Raw genomic sequence first — 18,483 nt, forward strand, 5'->3', positions numbered from 1 at the left:
TTACAATAATTCTTTCACATTTTTAAACAACAAGAAATGCATATCCTGTATGGAAGTGAGGTGCATTTTGGTGTGTTTGATATGACATGGGGTCTCCCAGGGTCTTAGGAAGATCCTAAGGTGGTGTGAGGAACCTGGAGAAGGACAAGAGACAAATACTCATGGCAGAGACCTCTGTCCTCACCCCCTAGCTGCTCTAAGATTAAGAAAGACTAGAGCAGCCAAGGCCTGCAGCAGCCAGCCATGGCCACAACAGAGGGGCCTCTCTGGATTTCTGTATCCCTGGTTTAAACAAAGGCCCAAGGGATGCCTGCCCAGCAAGCTGAGCCACCAAAGCTCTGGGGATCAGGGGGAACAAAGGCAGAGGGACAGCAGAGTGCTGACAGGGCCAGAGGCCAGAGGCCACAGGGCTATAAAGAGGGGGGCCACAGAGCAAGTGGCACCAGATGGAGACCCAGACTGTGCAGCAGGAGCTGGGTGAGTAAGGCCCTCAGGGTGCCCTTGCCCTTCCTCTCCTTGCCCTGCAGAGACATGACCAGGAGAGGGCCCAGTTCTCCTGCCTAGTGTGTAGAGCCTTCTAGGGTGGCTGGAGAAGACTGGGGAACTCTGGCGGAAGGCAGCCTTCTCTTGTCATCCCAAGAGGAGTCACTTATATAGCAATAACCACTGCCCTAGCAACCAAGGCTGGGGGGTGGGCATGAGCCCCCAAGAAATGAGCAGGGAGAAGGTATGGGGGCAGGACCTGGGAAATGTTGCTTATTCAGAGATTGAGAATGGAAAGATATATTACAGAGTTTACACGCATCATTCCTGGGCCCGATACCAGCCAGATGGAGGGCCATGAATATCTGTCCTAAGTCAAGAAACCTAATACACACCTGCCTGTCTTCCTTCTTCCCTTCCCCCCGGCTCTTTTCCTTCCTCTTTCTTGCTCTGTGATTCCTTTTTTCAAACTCATCCTACCATCTTTACTGTCTACCTAACCTCTATGAGCCTCAGTATCCTCATTTGTAAAATGGGGATAATGATGATTCTTAATTCATAGGCTTTGTGTGAAGATTAAATGCGTGAATGCAGGTAAAGCATTTAAAACAGGGCCAGACATGTAGATAGCCATTGTTGAGTGTTAACTACTGTAACTCTTTTCTTCTTCACTTTCCTTCAATAAGTCTTTTTCAATGTCTCCCAATCCCTCATCCCCACATGTGCTCAGCACGATGCTATACCAATCCCCTAGAAGACCCAGGCCTTGCCATTGGGGTGCTCACCAGGACACCCAACAACCAGAATACAGATTGGTACTGTGATGAGTGCCAGAAATCAAGAAAGAAGGCAAGTGGCTGTGGGCTGGAGAAGGCAGGAAAGCATCTGAGGAGGCAAGGTCAAGGTTGGGTAGGACCTAGGAGATAGAAAAGCAGACAGGAATGGCCGGGCACGGTGGCTCAGGAGTTCCAGACCAGCTTGACCAATATAGTGAAACCCCTGTCTCTACTAAAAATACAAAAATACTCCGAAGAAAGAAAGAAAGAAAGAGAGAGAGAGAGAGAGAGAGAGAAAGAAAGGAGCCAGATAAGGATGAGACCGTGAAGGGTTACAAGGGAGTTTGGAGCTTGGGATCCTGGCATGGCTGGCTGTTTGGCCAGTCACATGAGGGGTCTGGCCTAGGCGGTTGCCAAAGAGTTTATATTGCGGACAGAGGCAATGCTGTCACCTGAAAGCAAATGAGAGGATGGGGTTACAATGCTTGTCAGTGCTTTACCTGCATTATTGTTTCTGATCCTTTTGTTTTTTTTGAGATGGAGTCTCACTCTGTTGCCCAAGTTGGAGTGCAGTGGCGAGATCTCAGCTCACTGCAACCTCCGCCTCCTAGGTTCAAGTGATTCTCCTGCCTCAGCCTCCCGAGTAGCTGAGACTACAGGTGTGTGCCATCACACCCGGCTAATTTTTGTATTTTTAGTAGAGACAGGGTTTCACCACATCAGCCAGGCTGGTCTCAAACTCCTGACCTCAGGTAATCCACCCGCCTCAGCCTCCCAAAGTGCTGGGATTACAGGCGTGAACCACTGTGCCCAGCCTATTGTTTCTGATCCTTACAATAACTCTGCACGTTGAAGCTTTACCAATGGAAAAACTGAGGCTCAGTCTGGGTGCGGTGGCTCACGCCTGTAATCTCACCACTTTGGGAGGCCGAGGTGGGTGGATCACTTGAGGTCAGGAGTTCAAGACCAGCCTGGTGAACATGGTGAAACCCCCATCTCTACTAAAAATACAAAAACTAGCCGGGCATGGTGGTGCATGCCTGTAGTCCCAGCTACAGGGGAGGCTGAGGCAGGAGGATCGCCTGAGCCTAGGAGGCAGAGGTTGCAGTCAAGTGAGATTGTGCCACTGCACTCTAGCCTGGATGACAGAGCAAGATCCTGTCTCAAAACAGCAACAACAAGAACAACAACAAAAAAATCCTGAGGCACGGCTAGTGAGCGGCAGAGCCAGAATTCCAACCAAAGTCTGTCTTGCAGACTTCAAGTCTCCTTTACCTTTCAAGGCATTCCGTCACCTCACCCTCCTCCCCAGAGGCCACCTCATTCATGTGTGCTCTGTCTTCCAGAAACCCTTCCAACCACGAAGATGGCTCAGACCAACCCTACGCAGGGGTCCCTGGGGCCATGGAAGGTAAGCCCACCTCCATCACATCCAACAGGGCAGGGGTGAGATGCTGCACAGAGCAGGCCCCAAGCCTGTGCTCATCCACGAAGCAGTGACTGACCAGAAAAACCCCAGTTTGTAGGGGAAAGGTCCACACAAGCTCCAGTGCTGTCGAAGGAAGGATCTCTCAGGATGTCCTGTTGGACAAAGGAAGGATGACTCTGGACGCCAGTGCTGGGTGGGAGATGATACCTAGTTTCCTAACTCCTCTCTCCTTCCCACTAAAGTCATCTTAAAATACAGCAGCCCAGCAATGATTATATCCATGGAGAAAATGAGGGCCCATAAAGAGATTTACTACTAGATCCCAAATCAATTACAGGACTCAGCCTCCCAGCCTGAGGTTGGCTTTAACCATTGGCTGAAGTGGCTGATCCTCAGGCCTCTCACTGGCCTCTCTCCAACACTCCCCATTCTCCTCATTGGGTCAACTCTGAGGCCAACTCACAGCTTTGGGAGTGGTCCTCTGGCCAGGTCCACAAGCCAGGTTTTAGTTCAAAGTGCAAAAAGGTTGACCATAACTCTCCTTTACACCCTAGGTTTCTATGGGGGTGTGGCTGGAGAAGCTAAGAATCTGTAAGGAACTCCTGGGACTCCCAGAATCCTGGCCTCTGGGCCATGCTTATGAAGGAACTATGGTGGAATGGGAGCCCATAAGTCCTTGGCCTGTCCATTGGTCTAGCTGTTATCCCTTCAGACCATTTCTACAATAAACCAATCCTCCCTCCACGTCATCCCTACTCTGGGCAAATGAACACCAACCAGTGGCATTAATTCAGACCCCTTCCTGCCCTGTCTACACTGGAAGATACCTCATCAGACATCCCAGGCTACAGCTGGTAACAGAGAGCACCGAGTCAGACACAAATTAAGCTGTTGACCTGGGCCTCTGTTTTTCCTCATGTACCAGGTTCTAGCTCTCTTGTGCCATTCAATCTCATTTCAGATAACCATCTATGATCAGGAGAACTTTCAGGGCAAGAGGATGGAGTTCACCAGCTCCTGTCCAAATGTCTCTGAGCGCAGTTTTGATAATGTCCGGTCCCTCAAGGTGGAATGTGGCGCGTGAGTATGGATCTCTGTAGAACCACAGTCCCTTATTTCAAGTCCCTTCAGACATGGGACCATAGAGTGGGGATAGGGGAAGAAGGATGTCCCCCTAGGCTCTAGTCATTTCTCAGAGAGAGGCCTCAAAAGAAATCACTACATGCATAATTTAGTAAGCCAAAGCTAAAAGGAACATGAGGTTCTTAGGCCTGGTACTAGATTTCAGGGGCTGGATAAAGAAATACATACAATGGGGTGGGGCAGTGGCAGTAATCAAATTTTTGCTTCTGGGGCTCACAGGCTGCTACCTAGGGTGCCCTCAGAACAGCCACAAGACCCTTGAGTTTTTCTTGCCTGCAGAAAATTGGTAAAGAAGAAAGTGTCAAGTGGCTGCCTCTATGGCTAACTCTCCTCCTGCATGTCCCAGAGCAGACACTGTTAGCTAATTTCTTTATGAAAAAGAAAACAAAAAACCTTAACCCCATGACTCCAGAGACATATTAGCTCCTGATTCATCTTTCAGGCAGTTTCTTGTTGATGGTTAATCTTGGTGAGGGAGACCTTCTCATTTTTGTCCTCTGACTCTTGGCAGAGTAGTTGAGGCCTTTATCATTAGCCTGAAAACACCTAAGGAAAAGACTCGCCCTTGACTAGGCAGAACTGGCCTTGCATGTGGATAGGCTTCCACAAGTTGCTTGCCACCAATATTAAGCTCTTCAGTCCTTTGAAAGAAGTAACACTTTAAGGTGTCATCACTGAGACCCAATTGTGAAAAACTGAACTGAGTGTTTCAAGTTTTAAGTATAAGTATGGGGCACTAGGAGAAAGAACTTGCAAGTCACAGGAAAAAAGAGACTAGTAATCCATCAGTTGCTTGTTCATCCCTGTGCTTTCTTAAGAATAAGTCAACTGGTTTGGCTTGAGCCAAAGCAATAGTCCAGGGGTGTCTAATCTTTTGGCTTCCCTAGGCCACACTGAAAGAATTGTCTTGGGCCACATATAAAATACAATAACGAGAGCTGATGAGCTAACAACAAAAACTCAAAATGTTTTGAGAAAGTTTACAAACTTGTGTTGGGCTGTGTTCAAAGCTGTCCTGAGTTGCATGCAGCCCTTGGGCCACAGGTTGGACAAGCTTGCAATAGTCAGTTACCAGATCCTGAACCAGGTATGGAGAAAAAAAAAATTTTTTTTTTTTTTTTTTTTTTTTGAGACAAAGTGTTACTCTGTTGCCCAGGCTGGAGTGCAGTGGCACAATCATGGCTTACTGCAGCCTCCACCTCCAAGGCTCAACCCTCAGCCCCCTGAATAACTGGGACTGCAGTAGTGTGTCACCACGCCTGGCTAATTTTTGAGTTTTGTAGACGGGGTTTTGCCATGTTTCCCAGGCTGGTCTCCAATTCATGGGCTCAAGCGATCTGCTTGCCTTGGCCTCCTGAAGTGTTGAGACTACAGGCTTGAGCCACCACACCCAGCCCGGAAATACCATTTTAGATTGGCTTTGCTAATACACTTCACTCAGACCAGTGAAGTAGACAGACCTTTTCAGTGATAATCCCAAAACAAATATTACATTCATAAACCTGGTTAGTATACCTGTCAACTCATTCCTCACCTCTTGTGATAAATTACTTTGTACAGCTCTACTGGGATTGGCTTGATATTTTACCCCACTATTAACTTACCTAAAACGAAAGATGCCTTCTCCCCAAGGCCATATAGGCTTTGAACACCATGAACAAACACTACATGTCTTTGGCAGCTGGATTGGTTATGAGCATACCAGCTTCTGTGGGCAACAGTTTATCCTGGAGAGAGGAGAATACCCTCGCTGGGATGCCTGGAGTGGGAGTAATGCCTACCACATTGAGCGTCTCATGTCCTTCCGCCCCATCTGTTCAGCTGTGAGTCTCTGAAATTTCCACTTCTGTGCATATGAGGGATGGGACAAGAGGGTGTGGACAGACTGACGTTCATGCTATTTCTCATCAGTTATGCTGAATGTGGCAGGAAAAAAGACAAAAGCAAAAAAAAAGAGAAAACATCACTTTCTCCTCTAAGCCTGCTATTTGATTTTTCTCCACCAGGTGGTATTTCCCTTAAGCTAAAACTAAGGGTCTTACAGGTGGCAATAAGTGGATACTCAAGAGCCCAATAAACTTGTGAAACACTAGTAAATGAGTGAAAGTCTTTACCCTGTAGTAAAAAGCAAATCCTTGGCCAGTTAAATTTCAATCTGTGTAACATTTTACCGCAGAAACAGGGAAATGCTGAAGTAACCTTTCGGTAAGTAGGAATGACTAAAAAATAGGCAAGTCTTCCATTATCTATCTACATTCATTGATAATCATCTTCTTGTTCTGAACACTTAAGTATTACTCAATAATGCATCAGGCTGGGATGTTTCTGGTCTTTTTTGGAAAGAGTTCAAGCAGAAAGCAGGATGATCTTCAGGGGTGTGCTGAAAAATGATCCCTGTATTAGGAGTTAGGTTGGGCTAGAACCTTTCCAAATATTCAGTCTATATGTGAGTTTCTCGTGATTTTGGTTAATAATCTCATCTTGGTTCAAAGTCTTGCCAAAATTCAACTGATGTAGAAGTTAACCGAAATAGCTCTAATCCAAACAAATAGTTCCCTATCTGGAAATTATTTCAATCTCACTTTTAAAAAAACATTTCATTTTTCCACCCTGAGGTATAACTGACATACAGTAAAATGCACAGATCCTAAGTGCATATTCTCATGAGTTTTGAAAATATATAGATCCATGTAACCAACACTCTAACCATATAAAGAACATTCCATCATAGTTCCCTGGTGTCCCTTTCCACTCAGTTGCTCCCCTACCACTTTCTATCATCAAACAGTTTTGTCCATTTTTGAAGTCCATACAGGTTGGTCTCTGCCTTTTTAATGCTTGTGTAGTATTCATGTCCCCTACTGGACATACAGGTTATTTTCAACAACACACATACACACGCAAGCGCACACATACATATTTGGGCTTACTTTTTGTATTAATTTGTGAGATCTTTTTTCACATTAGTGAGTATTCATCCTTTGGTTGGCTGCATTTTGTTAGTACTTTTTCCCACTGTCAAATCCTCTTCATTGTTCCAAAATAGTATATCAGTTATTTGTACATTCCAAATGTTATGGTATTTAAATTGGAATAAACAAAATTATGGGTAACTTTTTTCTCACATATCTGTTGCCTTAATCTTTTTAAAATAAATTATCACGTGCTTCCTTGTGTAATCCAAAAAAGTGTTTCAATATTGAAAAACGTGAATGATAGCCATAGCACTAGTACTGAACATTTTAAAACAATTTCTGAATTACAGAATCATAAGGAGTCTAAGATGACCATCTTTGAGAAGGAAAACTTTATTGGACGCCAGTGGGAGATCTCTGATGACTACCCCTCCTTGCAAGCCATGGGTTGGCCCAACAACGAAGTCGGCTCCATGAAGATACAAAGTGGGGCGTAAGTACAAAAACAGGGTTGGAATACACTTCAAAGTAATTCCTGAAGTTGCATCAATGGTTGTTTTAATCAGATTTCATATGTATTGGTATAGATGTCACATTCTAGTTATACATAATTTTGAATCACAAGTTCTTTATACCAACTACCACTTAAGGTTGCAGATTTATCTCCCCCAGACATGCCTCTATGGAAGAATTTATGTTCACTTATACCTCTTTTGATGATTAAGGCTAATCAACTAGCTGTAGCTGTATTATGCTTGCAAATAGTGCCTGACACATTTAGGATGGCTATATTTTTCTAAGACTAAAAGCATCCCATACCATTAAGTTGAGGAAAGAGGCTCAGATTTTGGGGTGTTAACCAGATTCCTAATTAGTTTTAATAATGAAATGTACTTTGAATTTCCCAGCTGGGTTTGCTACCAATATCCTGGATATCGTGGGTATCAGTATATCTTGGAATGTGACCATCACGGAGGAGACTATAAACATTGGAGAGAGTGGGGATCTCATGCCCAGACTTCCCAGATCCAATCGGTTCGCCGAATCCAACAGTAGCTGATTAAAAGCTCCAAGTACGATAATTCCTCAAGCATGAGACCTTGCTAAGCACTCTAGAATGAGTTTTATGTTCTGCTCACAGACATTGCTTTCAAATGTTAGCTGCTGAAATCCACAATAAACGTCATTAAAAACAAAACAAAACAAAACTTTGTAGACTGAATTAACTACCATGCTTCACATAAATCACACCTATGTGGATGAGAATTTTTTTTTTCTGAGGTGGAGTTTCACTCTTGTTGCCCAGGCTGGAGTGCAATGGCGCTATCTCGGCTCACCACAACCTCCGCCTCCCGGATTCAAGAGATTCTGTCTCAGCCTCCCGAGTAGCTGGGATTACAGGCATGCACCACCACACCCAGCTAATTACTGTATTTTTAGTGGAGATGGGGTTTCTCTATGTTGGTCAGGCTGGTCTCAAACTCCCGACCTCAGGTGATTCTCCCGCCTCGGCCTCCCAAAGTGCTGAGATTACAGGCATGAGCCACCAACGCCCGGCCTGTGGATGAGAATTTTTGTTGTTCAGACAGGGTCTGTCACCCAGGCTGGAGTGCAGTGGTGCGATCTGGCTTAACTACAGTGTCGATCTCCTGGGCTCAAGTGATCCTCCTGCCTCAACCTCCTGAGTAGTTGGCACTACAGGCGCCTGCCACCGTGCCTGGCTAATTTTTGTACTTTTTGTAGAGATGAGGTCTCACTATGTTGCCCAGGCTGGTCTTTAACTCTTGGGCTCAAGTGATCCACCTACTGTGGCCTCCCAAAGTGCTGGGATTACAGGTGTTGAGCCACTGCGCCTGCCTGGATGAGAATTTTTAGTTAAGCTTCCATAAAACTCCACATTCTCCTTGTGTCCTTGCAAGTCACTTACCAGGCCAAGGACAATTATTCCTTATCTCAAAGAACAATAAAGCATATGACCTAAATGTTATCAATCTCTATAGTGACTGACACTTTTGGTAAATGTTTTTATGTCCTTTCCTCCCGTCTCCTGCTCTTTCTAATAATGCTGAAGTTGGCATTGATTTTCCTTTCACCTTGTGACAAATCAGTACTATAGAAACAGGAAGTTTCTCCAGTGTGTACTGCCACATATTTCAACATAAAGTTATGAATAAATTCAGAATCTTGGCAGCTTAACATTCTAGTTGCTTAACTGCTTAGCTCAATTTTGATTTATTTCAACTGGAAAAGCATAAGACTTAATGTCCTGCAAAAAGGCAGGATAGCTCTGGATTTTTCAATAAGCAAGCTAATTCTAAGCACTGTAAAAACCTCTATGATTAAAAAAAAAAAAAAATTCACAGGACCATAGTACACTTAAGACTTAAATTCTTCACATATTTGACCCTTTGGAAAAAAATCATTATCAATATCACAAACTTAGTTTTCAGGTTTTTTTTTTTTTTACTTTTTATCAGCTGAATTTAAGATTCGTCAGTAAAGACTTTTTAAAAAATTAAAGCACACAAAAGATAACAAACACCTCAGAAACTTTAAAATTTTTTATTCAACAATGTACACTTATTGTCTCTCAATTTGATCTACAAATTTCTCAAGTTTTTTTTTCTGATAAAATAAGTAAATCTGGGTATGGTTGTAGAGTGTTTGTAATTTATATATTTAAAACACTGAACATGATGAAGTAAGACAACAATAAAGGAAGATCATCACGTAACTGACACTTCCTCAGAATCCATGACATCAGAAACAGCTATAGCAAATACCTAAGCATTTAGCAAAAGGGAAAATTTCTGGTCACTGTTCTTATATCTAGAAAAGACCTATATTTTTGACTGGGCAAAACAAACATTGAAACTTTTTTTGAGAGGGGGAAGGGAAAACATCCATTAACATAACTGTACTCCATTTATCATCCATTCCCCTAGATTAAGATGTAACTCAGCTCCTAAGTGCCTCTGCACAAGACAGAGAAATTACTTTGCTTTTCCAATAGGTTCTAAGACTGAACATAAGTGAACTACTGACAGATGCGGAAGAGGAACCATAGCCATCTAAGATGATGCTTGCTACACTCCTGCATTTCTGCCTTTTAAGGCCATGCAATTAATTATGGGTCACCTTTCGAGTCTTAACTGGATGACTTCGTTTTTAACTGCCACTATCAATGAAGATACATATAGAAGGGTTTTGCTGTGTCCTCAAAGGCAACATACTTGATGAAGAAGTAACCCTCTTCTGTACACTGAAAAAGCTATAAAATGGAAATATTTATTTTATATGTAGGAACACGGGGAAAATACCATCAGTAATATCTTCTACTTAAACATATTAGCCTCTCCTACAAAAGTCCTGAAGCAATTAAAAAAAAAGCTTTAAAAAAGATGATTTGACAAAACCTGGGCAGTACATCTATACATTATAAGTACACATACACACAAAGTAAAGCTATTTAGTACATGCACATTGCAGCACTTGAACCAAATGTACCCAATTTCTAAACTTGTTCTAATTAGCTTGGGCAATTTTTTAAAAGATACATGTTATCTTTAAAACCACCTGTGCTTTGATCTTACAAACAACTGAATAATTCTAATCGGAAGCCAGTCAATTCAGTAAACCAAATTTATGCAACAGCAATAAAAGTAAAAGGCTATCCTACCTTTAAACCAGCTTTAAGACATAAAATTGTCACCAAGTTCCATGTGACAAAAAAGGGTCTTTCAGTTTGAATTACTTTCCATTTCTATTTGATCAAATAAACCAAAATATTACTAAGGAAGAGCATCCAATGATTTGTAAAGCTGATAAAACTGCCCTGTTTCAAGAAAAGCCCTTTAATAGATACAAGTCAAGCTCTCGTTTAAATTGAACTTTATTAAAATAGGTGCCAGTTTTCCTCTCTCCTAGTTCCACTGATGAGCTAGCCCAGACCTATATAACTTTGAGCCAAGTTTCCAAAGATGGTAAAGCTAAGAACAGCAAAGTAATAAGGACAAATCGGTCACTTTTGGTAATGACACACAAATTAAACTTTCAAAACATGTGCATAGCTTTATTCATCTACTTAGATCTAACCTTTTCACGGAGCTTCGGCAAAATTCGAGTGTGCAAAATGCATTTCTAAAACGTAATGCAAGCAAAGCTTTCACATTTACACTGGCAGGAAATACAGAGAGAAACTAACAAGTCACATTAGGGAGAATTCAGATTTTTTTTTTTTTAATGACAAGAATTGCACAGTTTATTATTTTGAGACAATTGTTGCAGACATAAATATTTTAAATTTTCTAAGCAAGGTGCTTTTAACAAAATTTTTAAAGTTGGAAAGAGCTGGTAACTTGGATCATAGCTCACGCAGAATTCCAAATTAAAGTGGACTCCATTATCTCCCTACATTTTGCAAACAATGCTTTGTATAACACTTCTTTAAAATACTAAAAGAGACAGCAAGCTGAAACTTTTTTCAAAGCACACAAGAAATGTTTACTTGAAGAAGGTGCTGAGGGGAGAAGAAAAGAGAGTGAAGAATCCTTTAATTATTTCCCACTACAGGACAGCCACTAATAGATTAAGAACAAAAAAGATACAACAAAAAAAGTAAATCACTTCCCCAGCTTATAAAATAGTTCCAGTTTGACAAGATCTATAACTTTAAACAGAGAGCACCAGTTGGGCAATAGAATGAGCATTTCATACTGCATAAAAATTAGTGAGGTGGTAAGAACCATCAACTATCTCAGGCATTACTACATGGCCTTTCCAATTCTTTTTTTTTAATATACACGCAAGGCACATTGATATAAAAATAGATCTCTGGCCAACAAATATATTAAATAAGCAAATTAAAATTTTGGCTTTGCGATATTGGCAACATCAAAATATAACCAGATAGCTTTGGCCCACACATCTTTCTCATATTCCTCCACCTCATTTGGTGTTTCCCACCCATTATTTTGGGTTCAATCACCACCTTCAAGTCTGGGTATGTGCTTGAGAAATGACTTTTCTTCTTGTCAAGTAGCATTCTTACTAAAGTTTTCCTTTGCTAAGTAAAAAGACAAGAGAAACAGAATAGTTGGAGTTTTGATTGATTTGATTTAAACTAAATCTGATTGGTTCAGGGCAGCATTATTTCTTCTCTATATACAAACAAAATTAAGTCCCCAGCTTACATAGACAAATGTTTTCTAAAAGATCAGCAACAAATCAATGACACCACATCCTTTAAGCCATTCTTCCCAATTCCTCTTTCTGAGGCAGAGAGAGGGAGTAATAGAAACAAAGCTAAGATTTAAACTATTTTCAGTAGTAGAAGACATTTAAGGCCAAAAAGTGTACTACTATTAACAGAATTCTTATATTCCTAAGTTATTGTCCTTCATAGGCCAATATCAGCTGAGAATTAGTTACTTGTACTGATTCCCTCCCAAAGAGAATTTTATAATTCACTCACTCTTGTTAGTGGCTGTGCTACAGTAAAGGTATCAAAGCAACCTATGGTATATGTATGGTATATAGTAATGTAAAAAGTGCATCACATTCTTGATTTTCAGTTTCTCATAGCAGCAGCAGGATTAATCTAAGACAGAAAACAGTTGTATTTTCATTCTTAAAATGCAACAGTATCTAATGAAATGTATTCAAGATCATGAAAGGATCCTCCTCTATGAAGGATAAATGAAAACAAGACTAATAATAATAGACAAACAGGGTAAACTAAAGGCATTCATTCATATTTACATATTAAAACCACTTTTGTTAATACCAAATCTTTACATCTAGCAAAAGAAATAAGCATTTTAAGAATAATGGAGACATTACTAAAGCAGTATCCATTTTCAGAGCCTTTGATTAGCACCTGAGGAAAAAAGGGTATATGGAAAGCTATATAATTTGCCCTCAAGTTAGTTTGTTGGTCTGAAGAGTATAACTTTGATATGCACTGAAAGTAAAACTAAATTGGAAAATAAATGTTTGTAGCTAGTTTAGTAAGGCTGTAGAAAAGGGATACTTGGCCGGGCACGGTGGCTCACACCTGTAATCCCAGCACGTTGGGAGGCCGAGGTGGGCAGATTGCCTGAGGTCAGGAGTTCAAGACCAGTCTAGCCAACATGGTGAAACCCCATCTCTACTAATAATACAAATTAGCCTGGTATGGTGGTATGCGCCTGTAATCCCAGCTACTCGGGAGGCTGAGGCAGGGGAATTGCTTGAACCAAGCGGGTGGAGGTTGCAGTGAGCCAAGATTGCACCACTGTACTCCAGTCTGGGCAACAGAGTCCGTCTCAAAAAAAAAAAAGGGGGGGGGGGATACTGCAGTATTATAAAATGGCTTTAGAACTCTGGACATAACAAAATTGTATGGATAAATAGGGAAGTCTGAATCAGCATCCCAGGATGGCTGTTCCATAGTTTCTAGCCCATAACTGATGTACCATTCCCAGTAATGCAAAAGCAATATTCCAATCATGCTGCACTGGGTGTTTTCATCATGCAGACAACTGAAAATTCTATTCAGACTATTGCTGGCATCCTTTAACTACTTTAAGACCTTTCTTGAGCAGCAAAACGGTGTGAAATTTAAAACTCAGTAAAGCAATGCTTTTGAGTAGAGCCAATGATTCATCACTCTCCCAGGTGGTCCCGGTTCTCACACAGGTGATATGTATTTTAAAAGAAACATTTTAAAATACCAAAACAGAAGCCCACCTTTTTCACCATGAAAGAATCTTGGTGCTCTGTTGATTAATTACATTAGTAAAAATAACATCGATATTAAGAACTAATGTTAAGCTATGTGCCTCTGGCAAACTTAGAGCAGCTATTTATGCTTCTAATCTTTTCCTCTGCCTCTCCCTTTTAAACAAATTATCAAAATTTTCTGGGGGTGAAGGGGAGGAGAGCAAATCCTACGTTTTCCTTTCAAATCCAACAGTTAAGTCATGGGTAGGGTTATTAAGATACTGCCCTATCAGACTCTACCTTGACTGGTGTGGCATCAACCAATCTGACCCTAAGGACCATTGTATTTGTCCTATAGCATAACTGTTCTGCACAGTTAATATATTTATACAAGAGGGATCAGCTGTTGTTATTTGAGGATATGGCCCAGTGGCATAACTATACTCATAATACCTGGAAATTGGACTTTTAACCTATTTCTCTGAAGAGACCCTCGCAGGAATGACTCCCTCCTTATTTACAGTGGAATTAAAATTGAGTAAAGTCTCTTTCCAATAGCCATTTGATACCTGACAATTTCACACTAAATGGCTTTATTTTAAAAAGTTTACAGCAATTACAAAAGATAAATCATTAGATGCCTCTGATGTGGGGAAGCAACAAGTCTAACAACCAAGTATGAAATTACCCTTATGTAATGTTTTTTGAAAATTTGTATTGTGGACAACTCCCATAGTTGAGGTTTTCCCTAAAACTGTTATTTGTAAAACAATGCAGCACTTTTCCTTTATGAAGTTTCTGTAGATTGAGTAATGACTAGGTAAGCAGATGACTAAGGAGGACAGCAAAATTCTAAAATGGAGAAACTCTCTGGCCATTTATAAGAAAAAAAAATCTGTTATTAAATTCCTAGTTATTGGAATTTAATCCCCTCCTAGAAAGTAGAGGAGAAAGGGCTGGCTACCATAGATGCTGTAAATACACTTTATGTGAAGGTTCATTACTAAGGAGGTTAGAAGAAAGGCTATGTAATTAACTTCAGTTCAGCAAAGTGAGGGTGAATAAAGAGAAAGATAATACACCCTGTGTGTTTTGCGGGAAAAAGGGATTATTGAGGACACCTACAAGAGTGGTATGTGACACAGAAGCCTACAATAATCAAAACAGATTTAAAAAGAAATCTTCACCCATAATTAGTATCTTCATAGCTATTAAAAAAATAGGTCATAATTTCATTCTTAGTGCCATTTTTCAATACTACCCTTTTAAGGATTTAAACCACCTGACTTTTTTCTGTGTAATGAAAACAAATGGCACAAAATAAATACAAGTTCATTCTCTGAATACTAATGTCTTATACACATTCATTTACTAATTTTTAATATCTCCATCTTTTCCTCACACACACTCAACACACACATACACATACATACACACACACCCCTTTTTCAGTCTTTATAATGGAGGGATGTTAAAAATCCCCTCTAGACTGTATTTGGTTTATGCTACAGTACTAATACTCTGAGTTGGAGGAAAATTCTTTACACCAAACAATAACACGTTATTTAAATGTGCTAAATTAATCACAGCTGAAGTCTGTTTAGAAGCTTACACAAAATAATCAGAAAACAGATCAACTCTTAAGATTTTTTTTTTAATAAGTGCTCTGTAAGGAATTGTGTGAGGACCTAAGGAGAAAGATTGCAACAAATAGAGTTAAGTGTTACCAAACAGCACAAAGAGATTTGTCCCAAAGTCCTGCTTGTACCTAGGCAATTAAGTCTATTAACCTAATGCCCCCAAAATACTGACAGTTAATATGATGGGGCACTAGGGTTCTCAGAAAGTTAACAGACATTCCTAACTACATACCTCTAACCATATAATCAAGGAAATTTCAGTGGAGAAATCAAAGTGAAATGTTGCATTGTTTCATTTAAAAGTGAGACTCTCAAAAACCTTTGGACAGACAGAGAAGTGATACATTCTTTTTGGCTTCTCCAAACACTGAGGCCTGAGGGATATGGAAAGAAATTAGAAAAGCAACAGCTTTCTAAAGATGTTCAATCAAGTGTTGCTTCTAAGTTAAAAAGCCCAATTCATACGGGGGCTGGGTTTGTCTTTTTTTTTTCGTTTTCAAATATATATTCATTCAATCTCTGTATGTCACAAACCCAGAAAGTTTCTTGTGAGTTGTGAGACAGAAGAACTTTAAAATTCCAGGCAAGCAAAATGGACATTTAAAAAGGGGGAGTGGTGAGGGGAATCTGGCCCTAAGGCGACAAGTGGTTACACAAGGCAATTGAACACACAGCAGAACTTTAAAACCTGTAAAACAAACTGGAGCCTTTTTTCCCTTTAATCAACCTTATATGTTTTTTTTAAACTTTTTGAAAATTTTTATTAAAAAAACACAAAAACACAGACTTTTTTCACTTCAGTTATGTGGTATGTTGCATTTTCCAGTTTGTTCAATGCTTTAAAGCTCAAGGATGCCTCTGCTTTCAATTGTACATGGGCCTGAAGCATCCTAGCTTTTGGCAAGCAGGCAGGAGACTCAACAAAAATCAAAATAGGAACAAGGCAGACTAAATGCAGGGCACATCTGTAAACATATTATACATTTGAAAATTACAATATCAGTAAAAGTGATACAGTTTACAGGTGAAATGAAACTATCTGGAACTGGCCTACCACAAGTTTCTGAACCTGGACTGATACAATAAGTTATTTTATATATATATATATATTATGTATAAAAAAAAGTTTTGTTTACATCAAGTGGAATTGGCAATCCATGCTTATACTTTTAAAATCTAAGCAGGGCAGAAATCCAGACTAAAAAGATAGTTACTCTACTCTATGTTGAGTCCAACAGCTTCTTTCATGAACTACTTGTTTTAAAAGCCTCAAATAATCAACAAAACAAGAAAACCCATCCATACTACAGTCACTCAAAACTGGACATTTCTAGGGGTAGAGCAAAAGTAGTTACTTTCTCCCCAAATACCCCAGGGGATCCAGTCTACTTTTATCACAAGACTACAACTCTTTATATAAATGCCCTGATATTTTAACCTGTATTTGACATACATGGATATACTAATTTCTGTGTGTGTGATGTGATGCTGTGTCAGGCCAGACAACTTGTTATTATGCTACTAACATCACCCAATCTCAATTGGACCCTTAATTTCTGCACACACACACACACAAATTTATTTTAGCATGCTATACACAAGCTGCAGTGCAACAGGATGGCAATGTAATAAGACAGGGCTAATGCTCTTCTCTGCCCCAAAGAAAATTTCCAGAATTTCACATTATTTTCCTTAAAAACCCATCTTGCTCTAGTAATAAAATATATTTATTAAGATATAATTAGAAGCTAATAAGCTCAGAAGTATAGTTTGCATGAAAACACACCTTCTACAGTCAGGGTTTATTACCTTCTCACTGGCTAAAAACATGAAAAGTTTTAGTTTTCATGGACTTTTTACTTCCCCTTTTAGATTTTTTTGAGAAATTAAAAGAGAATTTACAGAAAGGTCTAAGTTTGTCTTAAATGTTTGATGAAAAACAAGGAAAACAGCACATTTAGTGTTAGTGACAGAGAGCAAGTCTGGAGCACCTACAGTTGAAAAGCAGAATATATTTTTGCTCCCAGTTATACAATTACATTAAAATATGGGCACAGGAATATTTTTCCAGATTGTATATCTAAGCCAAATGCTTGTTCTGCAACTTTTCTTTAAATGACACGCATAGATTCTTCAGTTGTTAAAGTCCAATATGTAACCGAAGCCAAGTTAACTATGTACCATCAACTATTCCAGAATTGTAGAACTTCAATGCCCTCCCCTATCCCCCCACCCCACAAAAAATAAATGGAAAGAAATAAAGTATTCCCCCAACACCCCACAGAGGCCGCTTAACTCCTGGCAAGACATGCAAATCATATTCGCTAAAAAAATACACCCTGCTAACTTCAAGGCATTTATCCAGCATTCTCGCAGGGCTTAATTAAAATAAAACCAAAAAGATCAAGGGAGGAGTGGGGGAAAATGTTGAATCATTCTGGGTTCCCCGTGATTAGTGTATCACTTCAGTCACAGAACAAGATACAGAGATCTTTTAAGTGGATTTGCCTTTCCAGTGGGTCATTTGTTGCCCAAGTTGATGACAGCAGGAACTTTAGAACCACACTTGTTAAGTCTGTATTCATTAATCACTTGCATTCACACTTAAAAACAAAAACTAACAGAAGAAAAAAAACCTATTCAGTACCGGAGATTAAATAACCATGTGTAGTCTCTTGAAATAAATTTGATTCCTTAAGAAGTCTAATTACTTTCAGTTGCCTTTTTTAAATAACTATATATATATATATGTATATATATATATTTGTATATATTATCCTGTGATTCTACTTATGGTTCCTCTGCTGCGTTGAAGATCTAGGAGCATAAAAGCCTTGTGTCCCCCATGAACGATGGCTCTAATGCTGCAGAAAGGTTACGAATAGGCAGTCTGGTCCTTCATTGATCTGGACTATCCATGGCTTCATTGTAAGTGATTATCCTTTTGGGATCTAGAAAGGTTAAAAAATAAAAATAAAAATAAGTTCTAGAACATCAAAATACCCATGTTCCAATAACAAATCCCAAATAACCATCATTTAAATCGCCCCATTTTTTTATGAAAACAAAACTTCAAGCCCATTTCCTCTTTGTATTAACACACATATGATCCAGTTTCTCAACCTGGAAGTAGCTGTTTGGAATTCCAATGAATTCCAAGTACAGGGTCCTCTAGACAGTGAGGGCCTCAACTCCTACAGATCAGAGATGGTTGAGTTCACTTAATAAGAGTTTTATGTACTTCTACTGATTACAAAAGCAGTGTATTTGAAAACAGCAGCCAAAGAAAAAAGCTTGTCACCAATAATCCAATATTAAAAGAAACACTTGGATTTTTCTTTTGTTGTTCTCAGCAAATGAAGTCAAAATTTATTTATTTATTTATTTATTTATTT

The 18,483-nt window shown here is 39.8% G+C and overlaps 2 protein-coding genes across 2 annotated transcripts in view; one reads left to right on the top strand and one right to left on the bottom strand.

Moving 5' to 3' along the window:
* The first annotated feature begins 441 nt into the window (after positions 1–441).
* Positions 442–7,934, top strand: CRYBA1 (crystallin, beta A1). The gene is made up of 6 exons (XM_011990363.1): positions 442–477; positions 2,606–2,670; positions 3,650–3,768; positions 5,513–5,654; positions 7,097–7,239; positions 7,655–7,934. The coding sequence occupies exons 1-6, from the start codon at positions 447–449 to the stop codon at positions 7,800–7,802; spliced, it is 648 nt and encodes a 215-aa protein (XP_011845753.1). The 5' UTR covers positions 442–446; the 3' UTR covers positions 7,803–7,934.
* Positions 7,935–9,293: 1,359 nt separating this feature from the next.
* Positions 9,294–18,483, bottom strand: part of NUFIP2 (nuclear fragile X mental retardation protein interacting protein 2) — a 54,680-nt gene continuing 45,490 nt past the window's right edge. The window contains exon 4 of the mRNA XM_011990364.1: positions 9,294–18,039. Coding sequence (XP_011845754.1) covers positions 17,987–18,039 — 53 coding nt within the window. The 3' untranslated portion in view covers positions 9,294–17,986. The remainder of the gene's footprint in view (positions 18,040–18,483) is intronic.

The sequence above is a fragment of the Mandrillus leucophaeus genome, unplaced genomic scaffold, assembly GCF_000951045.1.
Source record: "Mandrillus leucophaeus isolate KB7577 unplaced genomic scaffold, Mleu.le_1.0 Scaffold379, whole genome shotgun sequence".
NCBI classification, from domain to species: Eukaryota; Metazoa; Chordata; class Mammalia; order Primates; family Cercopithecidae; genus Mandrillus; species Mandrillus leucophaeus.